Raw genomic sequence first — 18,581 nt, 5'->3', positions numbered from 1 at the left:
TTTAAATTTCATTCGTCACTTTTGCTTACGTGGCAAGTGAACTTAATTCTAAAATAAAATACAAATCAAACTTTTAATTGGTCGAAATAATACTGTGCGATGCACGAATTTTCATACATATATCTCAAGAAAGATATTTTCCTATATACTTTAAGTTTTTTTTTTATAATTATTTGATTTATTTTACAATTTAATAATTTCAGACAAAAAAAAAAAATTTAATTAAAATGATATTGCCAATTACAAAAATATAATTTTTTTTAATGTAATTTATAATGCGACTTAATATATTGTTGTTTTGTATTTTATTCGTTGTTGTTAGTTATACGACAATAATTTAAATCCTAAATCATTATTCGTTGATTTTTACACTTGAAATTAAACTCTCAAATCTGTATATCATTTTGTATATTTCTTGTGAACTCTTGATCTCTAACAAATTATCTGTCTTTTCAAATTTTTATACATAAAATGTTTAAAGAAGGTAAAGTTTTTTATTGCGTTATAAGTTTTAAATTTTTTTATGAAAAAAACATCTTATTAATCGGGTATTTAGATAAAACCATTAATTTCATAAGATACCTAAGCTCAATCATAAATTGTTAAATCCGAATATCCCATGGTTTCTTATACATAAAATCTCATAAAAATAATTTTTGTAATTAGATCATACTCATAATATTTTTGATAACTTTGCTATTGTTTGTTAAGGATAATTTTATGTAATTTATTCCTCTAATAAATATTTTGATAAGAACATTAAAAATAATAGTTAATAGATGTAATATTTCGATGTAAAAAAATTTGTATTTAAAAAAAATTTCGATAGGATCACCAACTTTGTTCACACCCATATCTCTTCCATCTAATAAAAGTGGATAAATAGAACATATTAGCAAAAATAAAATTTATATAAAATTAATCTTTATAGTCTTAAAAAATAAATTAAAATATTTACCAGAAAGTGAATAATTGTTGTGAAATTAATCTAAAAATTATAATTATACAAAATTAAATCTATGCATTGGAATTTTTTCATCGTCCCCAATCGCCCAAACAATAGTATTTTGGAAATTTAAATCATTATTTTGTTGTCACTGACAATGCGTGCGATATTGCTTCTTATTTGTAACGACTGAAAAGTATCTAATGGAGTAAACTTTTTCTTCAATCAATTTTGAACAAAATTGTAGAACAAAGTTGATTTTAATTGAGGTATGAACGTAATCACCCTATAATTAAAAATAAAAATTTAAGTTAATTTTATGACTTAATTAAGCTACCTAAATCACAACATTTGTTTTAATCATAAAATTAATTGATAAAAACTAAATGGTTCATTAAAAGATTTAATAAATGTAAACGATTTATAAAGATATAATACCTCCTCATCCAATAGGATCATCAGGCGAGAAACTCGTACTTTGATATTCTAAAGATTTTTGCTCGAATATAATTCTCTGATTAAATTAGATCTGCATGTAAAACAAAATTCAGTGAACAAAACATAAACATATAATTATTAAGTATCCCAAATAAATACAATTTAAGCAATAATCACAAATAAAAATTTATCTTATAATAGTAGGTATATAAATCCTATATCTAAAGATGATTATTTTATAAGATAATTTTTAGTTTTTTAAATACATTAAATCCTAATAAATCAATATTCGTTGTTTTTACTTATGTGGCAAACTTCTTAAATCTCATTCGTCAATTTTCTTTAGGTGGCAAACGAATTTTTTAATTCCAAAATAAAATAGAAATCTAATTTTTAATTGGTCGAAAATATACCTTTGCTTATATGGCGCGCCCAATGCTCTTAAAAAATACCTACTTTATTTATATATATTAGATTAAATTAGATTTATTTTATTGATTATTTCCATTTTTCAATGATTGTAAATGATAATGGTAGACATCTTTCCTTTTCAAAGGATGCAGTTGGAAAAGTTTTGGTAATTTAAATGATTATAGAAGCTCAAATGGCGAACAAATATCAACTAACATTCATCCTATCAACATTTCAAAACAAAAAACAATATCACGAACAATTGCATGTCACACCCAAGAACGGAAGACTCAAATGATAACTAGATTGCACAATTTGGAGCCCTATGAGGCTATGAGAGACGTTGACAATGAGAAAGATGAGCATCAATGAACACGATCAACCAGAGTAAATAAATTGAGCTCTCAATACATCAAATATCAGTTGTGATACTTGTGAAGTGATTTCAAGTCAACAACAAAGACAATTAACAAGATTCAATTCACCAAATAAATGACCACGCACATCATCTCATATTATTAATACACATCGGGCACATAATTAAATTAGCTTTGCCAAGTCTTGGATGAAATCTTACATGAACTTTTCACCCCAAATTATTAAGACCATTGGAGAACTTGTGGTAGCTAGGAGGGCGACGAACTACCAACAAGCAAATTTGTTCATGATCATTTTTCTAGCTTAAGTTCACAATCATAACTTTGGCACGCAAGCAGCATCCTTGTCTTGGGCTTCCTGCTCTTCCATGCCATCACATAGCACCTTACCCTTTGTTTCGGGCAAAGAAATGACCAAAAGGCCGCAAAGAAGAATGGTCACACCAAAGACTGCATGAGAGAAGAGTTGATTACTCCTCCCTATGACTACCAACACCGGGACAAATACAGACGCCAAGAGCAGTGCTTGCCGCGACAGTGAGGCTGCTGTGTTCCTGATGCATGTTGGAAACAGCTCCACCACATACATGAACAAGATATTAAACACCATACAAGCACAAAACAGAGCTATCAGTTCCAATCCCACATGTATACCTTTGTGATGGTGGCCGAATGTGATGGGTATTATACCGGCAGCGCCACTAATCGTACAGAATCCTAGCACTGAACTCCTCCTGTTGCATCTTGGGATCCAGAAGAGGAATGTTAGCAGGCATGATGAAAGGAATAGTAGGGCATTGAATGTTGAGCTCAAGTAGATGTTGAGACCCAAGCCTCCGACACCCAACAACATACCAAAATACATCATTCCAACACCGAAACTAAGTACCATAGTTACTATCAACCTTCGAATAGCCCATTTTCTCTTGACTAAAATCTTCATTGAAGAAAAAGGATTTTTCCCGTTATTGCTAGGAATACCTTGATTGAATTCTAGAATGTTTGGTAACATAGAGCTGATATGATCATCCAGGGAGCCAATACTTTTCAGCACATTTACGGCTTCCATTGGACGTCCCATCATGAAGAGCCACCTAGGAGATTCACAAAGGAAGAAATGAATCAATATGGAGCACACAAATCCAGGAATGGAAGTACATAGATAAAGGGTGCTCCATGAGGAATTTCGAGTCAGGTAAGCTAAAGCCGACAAGGATAACAATCCCATTGTTAAGGAGAGGAAACCAATCATTACAATTTGTCCTCTCCACCGCTTGCCAACCCTCTCCGACAGAAGGACAAAAGAAGAAATGGTAATGGAGACACGACCAACACCAGCAATGAAGCGGAGTACAGAGTAAACCCAGATGTTAGGAGAAAAGGCTGAGGCAAATGAAGCTAGTGACATAACCAAGCAAGAGAGACAGAGAAGGTTCTTTCGCCCAAGCGATGAATCACCAAGGGAGGCAAGAACATATCCACCCAACAAGCAACCCATGAAGAAGGAAGTTGCAGGCAAACCCTTAATGAAAGAGCTGGCACATTGGAGATCCCAGTGTGATATGATTGTGTTATGCTTATTCCCAGTCCAAGCCCACTCACTCTTCGAAAGATTACAGATGTTAGAGCTGCTGGTGCAACTACTACCTATTCGAATATCACTGATGCAATGCCATTTTGATTGAGCATCTGTGAAGACACTGATAAATGTCTGTTGGTTGTCAAACATTGGAAGAACTGATGCAAGGAAGGCTTGCACCATCTGACTGCAATTCATCCGTCCAAGACTTCCCTCGATCACCTCTTCCACAGATAGTGGTGCCTTCTTCTTTGAGTCACTCCCATCATCTTGTTCGTCTATGTCAGGAATCTGACTCCCCTTGATCCCCTCTTCTGCAGACAGTGGTGCCACCTTATCTTTGTCACTCTGGTAGTCTTGTTCGGCCATGTTAACAGACAGTACAGAAAAGTAGAAACGTATTCAACAATTGAAAAATAAATCACACTTCTGGATAAATGCAGGCAGCAACAAATAAGAAGTTTCTGTTTATTTTAAAGAAAGAGCTTGTGAGATTTGTTTATCTTTATACAGATACGTGTGTTTAACTAGGGACATATTTAAGTAGCATATGAATATGCATATGATAAACAGGTAAAAATATGCAATTTCCTACGTACATTGTATTTTTATTTTTCGAGTTCCAGCTATGTTATTATATATAAAAGAAAGACTTCAAACAGTCATCTAATACGTATATAAATAGTATATAAGATCATAGGGAGTACTAATCATAATTGTCATTGTCTGACATCGCACACAAATCAGGGATTATGAAGAAAATGCATGAATTTGTCAAAAGTCTTAACAAATCCTTCTTCGTGATTTTCATTTTATAATTATTTAAGCTGTAATTACAAAAACTATTACGCTACTGGGTCTATATAAATAAACTAAAGTACTTAATTATTAAAGGTTAGTAGGACGTTAAGATCCACCCACCCACTTCACAATGTTCACATTTTTATGATACTGTATCCTAGTGATAATGATGTATCAATGTCCAATTATAAAGGAGCTCTTAAATGATCCCCAATATTAACAAAACAGTACAATCCCGTATTTAAAAAGCACATTGTATGTGGTGTAGTATTCAGATTCTTGAGGAGGTATACGGTTTTGTTGTTTCCCTTGTAACTTGAATGTAATTTCTACAAATGGTACCCCAAATTACAATATAACTGTTATACAGTACGAGCTAGCAGTTAAATCCATACTAGTGTTAAACTTACCCTTAGGACTTGGTATTAAGAGAATTTTGTCAATTCCCGAGATCAACTTATTTGCCATGGTTAAAAACTCTTATTCCTTCCTTTTAATTGAAAGGGCAATAAGCGAATAACATAACCTCTATTGAGTCCCGCCCTATGTTACTTTTTTTATATACTCTACCTCAATTTCAAATTAGGTGTCAGCTCTAACGACTCTATAATATATACTCCATGTATTAATTTAAATATCAATGCATTATAACTGATAGCCAGGAAATCGCTTAAATATGTAGATCTAGATCTTCATCTACTCTACGAATATTGATGTGCAGACCACCGTTCTAAGCATCTGACAGTCTTACAATTGGAAAAGTCAACCAGCAGGACATTAGCCAATTACTCAACAATTAACAAAAGATGTTTTATCTTTCAAAAAAAAAAAAGATGTTTTAAAAATGGCAAATGCATAATCAATTGGACATATTTTACGGTATATCATAACTGCACATAATTCACAAAAAAAGTTAAGAAAGAGTGCATTAAATAAGCAAAGCAAGAAATTAAAGGAACGTATATCCTCCCTCTATTTTCAAAAGTTGGATGTATTTTCTATATAAGTTGAACTTTAATGGCAAATTTCTCTACTTGTAATAAAAATAATGGCAAAAATAAGAAATAGAATACTATGAACGAACTAGCAAACTAATTGTGTAACTTTTACTGATACAGTTTAAGCATATTTAGTCAAAGTTAGAGCTTGAAACACAACATCAATTATTTAGAAATGGAAGGAACACTATCATCAAGGTATACACTAGCTAGTAGACCTGGCAAATGGGTCATTTGGGTCGGGTCTAGTCGGGTCACTTTCGGGTTGGGTCATTTTGAGTCAGCTAACATTCGGGTCGGGACGGGTCGATTCGGGTTTCGGGTCAACTTCGGGTCAAGTATCGAATCAATTTCGGGTCGGGTCAATTTCTGGTCAAGTATGTTCGGGTCAGGTCAAAATCTAGTCGGGTCATGTTCGGGTTGTTTTATTTGTGAATCAAGCTCGAATGAATAATTTTCTACGGAGTATATATTTTGTTATTGTTATAGTAAAAACTATCATTCAGTTTATGAGTTTAGCTATAGTTGAAGATGAACAATTTGAGTTACTTTTGGTACAAGACATTTTAAGTTCAATTATAAGGTAATTTTAGTTTAGGACATTTCGGATATCGGGTCTGTTCGGGTCAATTTTGGGTATCGGGTCAATTCGTGTCAAACACTTCAAGTCAATTTCGGATCAAGTCAACTTCGGGTTGGATCAGTTCGGGTGTCGGGTCAGGATCGAGTCAAGTCCTTTTTCGGGTCAGGTATGGGTCGGGTCGAGTCAATTTCGGGTCATGGGTCGAGTCATTCGGGTCGGGTCATCGGATTTGGGTCAGGATTGCCAGGTCTACAGTAGCTAGCATAGGACTTGAGGATACGAAACACAATCAATTATGGAGTATTCTTTTATTCTTCTCCTGTGTGTACGCGTGTGCATGCGTAGAGAGATGAGATTAATATGCTATACACACAGGAACATTCACAAGTTTAACAAAATAAAACTGTCAATGTCCAAGTATGGTGTGCTTTTATATGATCAGTCGTCTCAGAAATGCTTTCCTACGCAATGGCCTTTACACAGTGGGACAAAACAATGATAAGCACGGAATTTACAGTTCTTTTATGAATAAAGGTGCTTTAATTTCTTACGAAAGTACAAGAAAATAGGTCCATTATGATAGCATTATTGGAGAATGACGGGCAATCAAATAAAACTTACCAAAAGTACATTGCAACATGTCATTAAGAAGATAAACATCAGTTCATTCAAGTTGCCTTGTCATAAATAATAATTACATAGGAATTCCATTATTCACAGGAAAAGACAACAGAAAGATAGGTAACCTTACCTCAAAGTTGTCTAGCAAAGATTGATCAATCCCGTCACTTTCAAGACACTCGTATTCGTGTTATGTCGTAATCTTCCTCTAAGCAATTGCATGTAGAGTCCAGCAAGTGTTCTTGGATCAATAATATCTCCAAGATTGCAAATTCCATTTCCAGAAAGGCAATTTAAAAAATAAAAAATAATGATAAAACCATAAGAGAATAACATTTTATCACAATTGAGATTAGTTTACCCATTAATAAAAGAGGCCAACAACAGAAATCAGAAGTATCAACTGCTTGACTGCTTATATACAGGTGATTGTGCTAAATAGCAATGTATAGAAAGAAGCCAATGAGAACAAAGAATAAGAAGATTCACCTTGCTCCTATAAAGGATAAAGTGTTAAATCGACTGCCTCAACCCTCAAGCTCCACAGTACAATGAAACATATCAAGTATGTAAAGGGAAAATACAAAATCACTAATTTTCATGTTTCTAACTTCAAGCACAAAGTAATAGTTGTACATGAACCACTATTCTCATGAATGAACAAGCTTGATCAAAGATCAGATAAAGCTGGTTTATATAATTGAATGAACACGATCAAATAAAGCTGGTTCATATAACTGAATGAACATGATCAAATAAAGCTGGTTCATATAATTGAATGAACATGATCAAAACTTTTAAGTTGGTTAACCGTTAACCAAAACTTCATAGGAAGGAGATAGTGAGAATGCACTACTTTAGAGGCCGATAATAGATGGGGAGAGCAACAATAAGATTCCGGTATTAAGAGGGTTTTATTCCCTCCATGAGATCCCCAATTAGTGGCAGATCAAAGGAGATCATTCTTTGAGAAGCTGGAAAGGGTATGCTAGTTTTTGACAGGTGAATTGGAGCTAAGTCACCGTGTCCTAACTCCTGACAAGGAGGCCATTTGAGGTGTCAAGTTGGGGTTCAGTTCAAGTAATAAAGCGGTCAGCAATGCAGCAAAGAATTAGTAATTTTCTTGCAGCTGCTGCATTTGATTCAAGCTCCCCAACTGTGCATGACATGCTATAATTTCATGCTTGTTATAATGATTACTTATTGCATGGAACTGGTGCTCCAACAAAAGCATTCTTCAAGGCTGTTACTGAATATTTGAAATTACTTGCTCAAAACTACAGCAGAAAACTTAACTAACATATCAACACTCATAAGCAAAAAATTCTGGCACAGAAAAAAAAGGGAAAGATGGAAGAGACTCAAGGAATGATAAATTTGTATGGACTACTGCTGCCTATCAATAATAGACTTGATACAGATTTATGGAGAGACATGAATACAATGGTCCCAACATTTTAAGAGGTTCAACTAACTACAAAAATTCTTGGGAGTAGGGGGATTCCCTTACCTCCCCCCTCTACTCTCAAGCGGTGACCTGCGGAGCTGGCTGGCTAAACCTGTGAGAGGTGCTGGTTTAGTAGGGTCTTTCATCTTACCTTAAAAAAAAATTAAAAAAAAAATTAAGAGGTTCAACAGTACAAATTTTGTAGTCAGAAATCAAAATTGAAGTTCAGTACAATAATTTGACAAACACCAGTCTGCATCTTTTGCTCACTACTACTAGCAGGACCCAAAAGTATTATGAGGCTGGATTACTGTAATAATCGATCGTCAGGATGTGTTGAATACAAGGCCAGTCCTCTACAAGGGGATCTTTTTGGCATCTTCTCTCCAACCTTACCAAATAGTTGGAAACACAGTTACTTGAACAAAATGAGTTTGGGCATTGCATTCAGAATTGATTCCAGTCAGTCGCAATCAGTAATAGAAAGGGATTGAAGGGAGGACAAGAACTGCATCCAGTTAGGTAGACTCACCAGTTGTGGAACATACTGGATATTCAAGGTGTGGAGTGATGAAGTCCATGGAAAAATCCCTATGCCATTCTGTCTCTCTTCTGATGGCCTAAGATCATAACATCTGCTTAAACTTAGTTCTTCTAAGGCAGTGAGATGCTCCAATCCTCCAGAACAACATAGTCCACAAAATGAAAATTAATAAAGGGACAAGTATTGCAGCAAAGGCGAACAGGGGTCTTGAACACCACCCCTACTTCTCCCAAGCTCTCCAAGTCTTTTATCTTCTCTACTATCAGTCTTTCAAGACACTAGAATGAACTCCATGGGCAGGTAATTTAGCCATGTACCATTCTCAATACTAATATTCCTTATATTTGAGAACAAGATTAACACTAAAGTATTTCAGATTCAAACAAAAATGGTGTAGAAAGATTGTCAACATCATTACAGGATAGCCAAAGATAATTCTAAGCCTGAAAAAAAAAAAAAAAAAAAAAAGATAATTCTAACAAATTGGAGCTATTTTTAATTACATGCTCAATAATTCAATCAGGCATCAATGAGTGATGACACAAAACCAAATATAACTAAGGGTAGCATGAAGTGCATGTAATTGCATCTCAAGCGATTATATCATTACAGTGCTTCTGGCATATGATTGGATGGAGAAAAAATGAGTTCCATTATGCTCTATGAGCATGTGTACAGTATACTAAGAGTTCAAGAGCCTTGACTGCACAAATTGGGATTCACAGAAGAACATGCTCTTAGCATTGCCTTGTGCTTGTCCTTTCAGATATCTCAGATACACTACCAAAGCATTCGTAACAACTTTTTTTCCACCAGCAACTATGTTTTGCTTTACTCATAACAAAACAAATCATTTAGAATAAGCCAGTTTCATCACCATATAATAAAGATTCTACTCTGGATTAAAACAGGATAATTATGTTCACTAACTGAATTAGAATTAGTAAGATAAAACACACACACACACACACTAACTGAAGTCTCAAAAACATAAATAAAATAAATAAAAACTAAAACTCAAAACCATTGGATCTGATATGTAACTGATGCAACACTAGAATTCCAAAATTGCACCATATTTTACCTCTAACTCTCTAAGATACTAAAATTAGTTTGCAACAAGCAACTTGGTTCAGTTCCTATATCGTCAAATCAATTTAAACATAGTTGTCATCACTAAACTCTCTGTTAAGTGTTAGCCTTGGACTTCAGAGTTCAGACTTCTTTGAACCCGACTTTCAGTAGTGTTTCCTTATTTCTCACCCTTATCTTATGGCATATGATTGGATGGAGAAAAAATGAGTTCCATTATGCTCTATGAGCATGTGTACAGTATACTAAGAGTTCAAGAGCCTTGACTGCACAAATTGGGATTCACAGAAGAACATGCTCTTAGCATTGCCTTGTGCTTGTCCTTTCAGATATCTCAGATACACTACCAAAGCATTCGTAACAACTTTTTTTCCACCAGCAACTATGTTTTGCTTTACTCATAACAAAACAAATCATTTAGAATAAGCCAGTTTCATCACCATATAATAAAGATTCTACTCTGGATTAAAACAGGATAATTATGTTCACTAACTGAATTAGAATTAGTAAGATAAAACACACACACACACACACTAACTGAAGTCTCAAAAACATAAATAAAATAAATAAAAACTAAAACTCAAAACCATTGGATCTGATATGTAACTGATGCAACACTAGAATTCCAAAATTGCACCATATTTTACCTCTAACTCTCTAAGATACTAAAATTAGTTTGCAACAAGCAACTTGGTTCAGTTCCTATATCGTCAAATCAATTTAAACATAGTTGTCATCACTAAACTCTCTGTTAAGTGTTAGCCTTGGACTTCAGAGTTCAGACTTCTTTGAACCCGACTTTCAGTAGTGTTTCCTTATTTCTCACCCTTATCTTATGGCATATGATTGGATGGAGAAAAAATGAGTTCCATTATGCTCTATGAGCATGTGTACAGTATACTAAGAGTTCAAGAGCCTTGACTGCACAAATTGGGATTCACAGAAGAACATGCTCTTAGCATTGCCTTGTGCTTGTCCTTTCAGATATCTCAGATACACTACCAAAGCATTCGTAACAACTTTTTTTCCACCAGCAACTATGTTTTGCTTTACTCATAACAAAACAAATCATTTAGAATAAGCCAGTTTCATCACCATATAATAAAGATTCTACTCTGGATTAAAACAGGATAATTATGTTCACTAACTGAATTAGAATTAGTAAGATAAAACACACACACACACACACTAACTGAAGTCTCAAAAACATAAATAAATAAATAAAAACTAAAACTCAAAACCATTGGATCTGATATGTAACTGATGCAACACTAGAATTCCAAAATTGCACCATATTTTACCTCTAACTCTCTAAGATACTAAAATTAGTTTGCAACAAGCAACTTGGTTCAGTTCCTATATCGTCAAATCAATTTAAACATAGTTGTCATCACTAAACTCTCTGTTAAGTGTTAGCCTTGGACTTCAGAGTTCAGACTTCTTTGAACCCGACTTTCAGTAGTGTTTCCTTATTTCTCACCCTTATCTTATGGCATATGATTGGATGGAGAAAAAATGAGTTCCATTATGCTCTATGAGCATGTGTACAGTATACTAAGAGTTCAAGAGCCTTGACTGCACAAATTGGGATTCACAGAAGAACATGCTCTTAGCATTGCCTTGTGCTTGTCCTTTCAGATATCTCAGATACACTACCAAAGCATTCGTAACAACTTTTTTTCCACCAGCAACTATGTTTTGCTTTACTCATAACAAAACAAATCATTTAGAATAAGCCAGTTTCATCACCATATAATAAAGATTCTACTCTGGATTAAAACAGGATAATTATGTTCACTAACTGAATTAGAATTAGTAAGATAAAACACACACACACACACACTAACTGAAGTCTCAAAAACATAAATAAAATAAATAAAAACTAAAACTCAAAACCATTGGATCTGATATGTAACTGATGCAACACTAGAATTCCAAAATTGCACCATATTTTACCTCTAACTCTCTAAGATACTAAAATTAGTTTGCAACAAGCAACTTGGTTCAGTTCCTATATCGTCAAATCAATTTAAACATAGTTGTCATCACTAAACTCTCTGTTAAGTGTTAGCCTTGGACTTCAGAGTTCAGACTTCTTTGAACCCGACTTTCAGTAGTGTTTCCTTATTTCTCACCCTTATCTTATGGGTTGTTCTGCTCTATCTGTTTTTGCCGGCTGACTTGATTACAATTTGGTTCACCATATCTAGTACCATACTCCAGTGATGTTAGGAAATTGCAATCACTTATTTTCCCAGTCTGTCCCTAGATGCTGTGCTGAGATAGCTGACCACGATTGATTAAACTGACAGATGCTTCAGCGTCTTCATCTTTTTCTAATCATGCTTGGAATCAGCTTTGGTCGGCACCACCAGCAGTTCTATTGATCTAGGAAAAGATAGTCTTAGCCCCTACTTAAACTCGATGAATAATTAACTTTTTCAGGACATATCTACTATCCAGAAGTTGGCCCATGAAAGGGATGACGGGAACTACCTTATGCTTAAAGTTCAACTCCTTGCCAAGGCTAAAAAAATATCAGTGACAGACAACATACATAGGATTAAATTTTTGAGCCTCATATACTCTTCCAGAATATGAAAACAGGGCTAACTAATTACCCACAATAAAATTTCTAGCATTTGAAGTAGTGAAATTGGAGTTCTCAACCTATCACGTATACAATTAAGTTAGCTAATCACTAGCAAAATTATAACACTTCGCGACTGAGAAGTTAGATCTTCTCTTTCAGCTTTTCAATGACATAACAAAGCAAAATCACTAGCTTAACCTAGTGCAGAGTCGTAAGTAATAACTTATCGAATCATTAGCTTTATAAGAAGATTTAATATGCACATACTCAAAATTACCAATATACAATTATAAGAAATATAGGCATCATATTATGCTTGAAAAATTCTACATATTGGCCTACAAAAATGACTTGAACTAATTGCAATCTAAAATTCATTGATATAACTCACTTGCTCCTCATTTTGGTGATCTTGGTTGTTTCAATTGATAAAGAAAGAAATGACTTACTTTGATATTACTTCTATGGACATAAGCAACCAATTTACTTAAATAGCTAACCATGTCCACATCTCAAATAAGGACGTAAAAGAGTAAAAAGCTATAAGTTAACATAGGAGCACAGGCTCAACAACAATAGATAATCTAATAAATAAGCTAAAGATAATTTGACAAAATGCTCAACCTAGACAGGTAGAGGCAGCAGCTAATGAAGCCGCGTACCAATGCACCATCCTTCTCAAAGTGGACATCATCAAATAAATTTTGGACCTTCAACATAATACAAGCCTACCAGGGAATAGCAGCTTCAATCTTTCCCATGAGACCAAAGCAGGTCCCCGTAGCCTTTTCTTCATCTTCTTAACCACCTTACAAGCCTCCTTTTTCTTCGACATTACAAGCAAACCCTTAACTAGACCTTCCATTGCCTCGAATGGAGGCACCCATTTGCTCTTCAGAATCACCTTACACGTATCCAATGCTGAAAGAAAGTCTCCTTCTTGCACCAAATGCCTAAACAAAGTATAATATGTCAACGAAGACGGTACAACATGCCCGTCACTAATCATCCTCTCCAAACCCATTTTTGCAGAATCCAAAGCTCCTAACCTACAGAACCCATAAATAACCCAATTATAACAAGCAGCATTCGGCTTTACACCTTTAACCGCCATCTCGTTCAACAACTCCATAGCTCGAGCGCACTGCTTATCCTTACACAACCTCACAATCATATGCTTATAAGTAGTCACATTACTCTCTAAACCCCTCCTTAAAACCTCCTTCAACATCTCATCAAACTTCCCCAATCCTTCCCCTTCAAATAAGCCCCCAACATCACATTATATGAATGTATATCGGGCAAAACCCTAAACTCCTCCTCCATCTTCCCCACCAACAATTCCTCCGCCAAACCCACCTTCCCCTCCTCACAATACGCCCTCAATTTCAAATTATACGCCTTAACACTCGTCGAAACCGACATTTTCTCAGCACCACAATCAAAACCTCATGAAACTCATCAAATTTCGAATTATTCAACAACGCAGTAAGAATTGCACAAAAGGGTTTATCACTAGCATGAAATTGAGGACCATAATCATAAAACAAACGAAGAGCAGAGTCAGTCATACCAGCTTCAGAGTAAAGCATGATGAATCGAAGCACGAAACCTTCAGTAACCTTCTTCCTCTTGGAAAGGTGATCTTTGACGATGGTTTCGACGAGGTCGCAGCGATTGGCGCGGGCGAGCTTGCGGACGGCATAAGGGTAGATGGGGCGGTAACGAGTGAAGGCGGAGAAGGAGGATTGAGAGAGGAGAATGTCGGCGATTTTGGTGGGGTTTGATTCTGTAACGATGGAGGATTGAGCTGCGCGAAATGAGGAGAAGGGAGGAGAGAGAGTGGTGGTGGAGAAGGAGGAGAGTTGAGAGGAGTGGAAAAGGGGAGAGCTTGGTTTTGGTGTGAGTGCTTTGCGCAGTGAAGAGGCCGCCATTGTTGAAGAGAAATGAAGGTTTCCGGTGGTTTGAAGAGAGAGCGAAACCAAAAAAAGGTTTAATTGGCGGATAAATTGCCAAAATAAGCCTGTAATGGAAACAATTTTTCAAAGTAGACGCGTGACAAAACTATTTACCAAATTAGGGTAAAACGCCAACTAGACAGACGTTTTTATGCTGGCTTTTTTTTTTTTTTTTTTAAAAATTTCAGTCAAGGAAAAAAACGTCATCCATGGTGGCGTTTTTACCCTGACTGAAATTTCTAAATTAATTGGCCAAGGTAAAAACGTCATCCTGGTTGGCGTTTTACTTTCAGCCATAAAGAGCTTGGTTGGCGTTTTTACCTGCAACACCCTGCCTGCATACTGCAGGCCCCACACCAGCCACAAATACAGCAACAGCAGCAACAACAACATCAACCACAACAAAAGCAGGCACCAGAACAACAACAACAACATCAGCAACTAACAACAATAACAACAACCAGTTCAATGAAAAGAATGAATGCATATGGTGAAGTTGATAATAGACAGAAAATCAATTAAAAAATTCTGTAAAATTGATAATATTTGTTTGGATACAACGTACTAGAGAATCTGATTACAACAACCTAACAAAAGAAGTTCTAAGATCCTGATTCATCTATTCGATGTAATTGTTGTCTATCAACTCGCGGTCTCCTACGACGATAGTACTGAGATACCGTTGTGAAAGGATCTGGGGCAAAAGTCTGGGGAGGAATTTGTTGGCTGGATGATGGTCCCTCCTGTGATGAGTATGGCGCATACATAGGTATGGCGAAATCTTCCTGATTGTCAAAAAACTGCGGGGACACTGTAGGGGACGTGTGAGTCTGTCCCATGCTACTCTCGTCTAGCTCACGGTGTGAACCCTGGTGTGATTGGTCCCACCCCTGGATAAGATGATCATGACCATGTCTCTGTAAGCTACTCACAGTCATTGCCTGAATCTCATCTATCTCCGGTATGGTGGGATACGATATGCTCAAGACTCCCAATGCATCATGTATAGCAAGCATATCAAATGCCTGCATTAGTCAACAGTCAGTCAATTTAATAATACCAGAAATTATAAATTGATAAAAAAAAAAACAAAAAAAATCAAAAATTCAACTAAAACTCACATATCCACTGATGTCTCCGAAAGCTGGCTGATAATGAGTTGAGGATGGGGTGTAGTTAGGGTTGATGTAGCGTCGAGTAATGCTCCTGTACCATACCATGTATGGATCGTGATACTCCATCCGACCTTGTAACACCCCAATAATTCTCTCTTTAAAACCTGTATTAACCTGTAATCACCTGTAAATACTTTTAATAACCTGTGAGAGAATTATATTACTGGTGTGCTACAGCCACGTGTTAAAACGTTAAGGCTAGTTTCAGAAATCAGTAGCGGAAAACTAACTTAGTTTTAAAAAAGAATATAAGTTTCAAAACCAAAAAGTCAAGACTCAATTTAGTCTTACAAGTTGGAACCATAATGGCCCTTATTCAAAACCCAGTTAAATAGGAAGCGAGCAGAATTAGAGTTAAAATAACATCAATTTATGAAATGAAATAAGCTAAATGAATAACCAGCGCTCCACTCAAATCCCATCACCCTGATGCAAGTTCAGTTTATGCAGAAACCTGTGATTAGTCTGCTCCCCAATATTACAAGTGTAAGAATTAGATCATTACAGGGTCATTGAAGGCGAAGGCCATGACCAAGAGAAACACACAAAAGCACGTCATCAGCAACGCTGAGTACATACAAGCTATGAAACACAGTAAAGAGCCTTAGCATGATACTAACAAGCATTCCATACACTCAATATAATCATTGACTCGGACACATGATTCAATTGTTACTTATTACAAAGTTTTTATTTAAGTAGCATTGATCACTTCATTAATTGACTAGATTAAGGAATAGACCGGGTTGTCCCCCTGTGCTCCATTCCGGAACATTAAATAAGAAAACCCTATGCCTCCTTTCGGAAGACATTAATAAACATCCAATGGCAGGAGGGCGTGACTCCGTGGCCATAGATAGTATGAGATCTCATCTAACTCATTATAATTTTAAAGAATTTAACACAAGAGACTCGTAGATCAGACGGCCTCTGAAAAGTGCACGGCTAATACCCCGTGAACCCCAACCCCTGTTTGTCATTACTCTAGATGTGCACAAATCTAGAGTTTTATTGCTCATCCTTCTTGCACTTTACGTGATTTATCAGTTTAAATTTGGTGATGACTCATATGCAAACAACACAACTAATCATACAACAATCATTCAAGTTTCCAATTCAATTCTTAATTTATCAGTGACAAACAACATTTATTATTGAATCCTTTAACTACCTCGGTGTATAAACACCTCAAATGCATAAGGCACCTCATATCCACAATCTTGTCTTATAAGACTTTAACTCTACCTTTACCCGTTCCATTTCAATACAAATGAATAAGTAATTATAATAATTAATTCCATATATCCTTGTATTTTTGCCTCTAAGTTCACTTTGCAAATTATTGCATAAATAATGCTCATAAGGGAAATCAATGCAAATTTTGTCATATATAAATTAAACCAATCATCACATTTATCATCAATCAACTCATTACCAAACAATGTCAACCAATCCACAAGTTCCCTAGCATGATTCTAGGTTTTTCCAAGTCCCTAAACATGCTCCTAAAATCAAGTTTTCTCGTATTCTTATACGTACCTTAATTAAATCATCTTTCCAACTAGCCACAATGCTAGAAATTACTCAACTTAAAGTCTCCTACAATACCAAATACATATACTCAATTACTTCCTTGATTACACAAATTTCTAGCAACTTTTAAACACTTTAAACCTTCTCTAATAAGCTGAAATTTTGGTTAAAAACCTTTAAAACTCTTTCTTTAAGTGGGTAATTAAAACCACAATATAAAAACTCATTCATGGTGTTTATATAAAAATTCCAGCACACTTTTTTTAAAATTTAAACCCCCCAAATAAATCTGAAAATTATTTTTAAAACATTAAACCTTCGTTAAAAATCAAAAACTGTCCGAAAACCCTATTTAGAGGCTGATTTTGGCTACGAGAGGGTGGTGCTCACTACCATAGGTAGTGAGTTATGATTAGAACGTTGTTTACACACGAAAACACTATTTTTTTTTGTAAAAATCGGACGAGTTATAATCTCAGCGGGATTAAAACGTGATTAAAAATAATTAAGGACGGAGATCGGAATTTAATTACCGAAAATTTGTTTTTATGTTTAATTAATCTTTATAAATTCAATAGGAATAAAAGCCCTAATTTAATTGATTATTAGAACCCTAAAAATCAACACTTTAATAGTTTAAAACCCTAAATTTTAATACTTTATAAAATCTGAAATTAAAATACTTTATAATATGAAATTTATAATCTTTAATCATCAAAATACAATTATAAAACATACTAATATAATTTATCAATCAAAAATCAAAAATCAAAACCCAAAACAAATAATTACATAAACAATAATTTAAAACAAGGAGGAGGAGAGACGAACCACCGCGGTGGCTGGCTGCGGGTCGCCGACGGTGGCTGGGCAGCCGGACGTGGTCGGCGTCGGGTGGCTGCAAGGTGGCGTGGTGTTGGTGGCTTTCACGTAAAGGAGAAGGGAAAGAGTTAGAAAAAGAAAGAAAAAGAAAGAAAGAAAAATAGAAAAGAAATAAATTACCTTTACCATTTGACTTTTGTGGGAAAATTTTGGGGCTTTGGGGGATATTTATAGAGTATAGAGTAGGGATTGTGTTTGGGCTTAATAAATAAATGGACTTCAGTCATGAAATATTTGACCCACAAGGTTCAGATAAAAGAATTGAGCTTACTTAAATGAAGTGGGTTGGTTCACAAGGAATATGTAAGGATTGTTTACATACTATTATTTAAACGAGCCCAACAATTAATAAAATTTTAGCCCAAAATAAATTATACTTTTATAAAATTAACTAATTTAAAATACTTTAGCCTTAAAAATATATATTATAATTAATTAAATAATTTATAAAATATATAAAAATACGGGGTATTACATACCTTGGAAAGGCGCACCATCCGCGACGTGTTGCAACCGCTGATTCCACATGTCAATGAAAGGGGCATGCTGAATTGCCCAACTCACGTCCCCCTTTCCTTGTTGGTCTGTCCTGTGCAAGTGGAC

The 18,581-nt window shown here is 35.2% G+C and overlaps 2 protein-coding genes, 1 long non-coding RNA gene and 1 pseudogene across 3 annotated transcripts; all 4 read right to left on the bottom strand.

Moving 5' to 3' along the window:
- Positions 1–2,488: 2,488 nt before the first annotated feature.
- Positions 2,489–4,120, bottom strand: LOC110692040 (organic cation/carnitine transporter 3-like). Its single transcript, XM_021869033.1, has one exon. The coding sequence runs from the start codon at positions 4,118–4,120 to the stop codon at positions 2,489–2,491; it is 1,632 nt and encodes a 543-aa protein (XP_021724725.1).
- An 8,670-nt stretch (positions 4,121–12,790) lies between these two features.
- Positions 12,791–14,546, bottom strand: LOC110691964 (annotated as a pseudogene).
- A 368-nt stretch (positions 14,547–14,914) lies between these two features.
- Positions 14,915–15,759, bottom strand: LOC110692077. The gene is made up of 2 exons (XM_021869065.1): positions 15,510–15,759; positions 14,915–15,413 (listed from the first exon to the last, which is right to left on the bottom strand). The coding sequence occupies exons 1-2, from the start codon at positions 15,627–15,629 to the stop codon at positions 14,991–14,993; spliced, it is 543 nt and encodes a 180-aa protein (XP_021724757.1). The 5' UTR covers positions 15,630–15,759; the 3' UTR covers positions 14,915–14,990.
- A 1,300-nt stretch (positions 15,760–17,059) lies between these two features.
- On the bottom strand, positions 17,060–18,076 carry LOC110692076. Its single transcript, XR_002505379.1, has 2 exons — positions 17,928–18,076; positions 17,060–17,162 (listed from the first exon to the last, which is right to left on the bottom strand). It is a non-coding gene; the product is annotated as an uncharacterized LOC110692076 (long non-coding RNA).
- Between the last annotated feature and the right edge of the window lie 505 nt (positions 18,077–18,581).

This window comes from Chenopodium quinoa, unplaced genomic scaffold (assembly GCF_001683475.1).
Source record: "Chenopodium quinoa cultivar QQ74 unplaced genomic scaffold, ASM168347v1, whole genome shotgun sequence".
In the NCBI taxonomy this organism is placed as follows: domain Eukaryota; kingdom Viridiplantae; phylum Streptophyta; class Magnoliopsida; order Caryophyllales; family Amaranthaceae; genus Chenopodium; species Chenopodium quinoa.
This window is presented reverse-complemented; position numbering and strand designations above follow the sequence as displayed.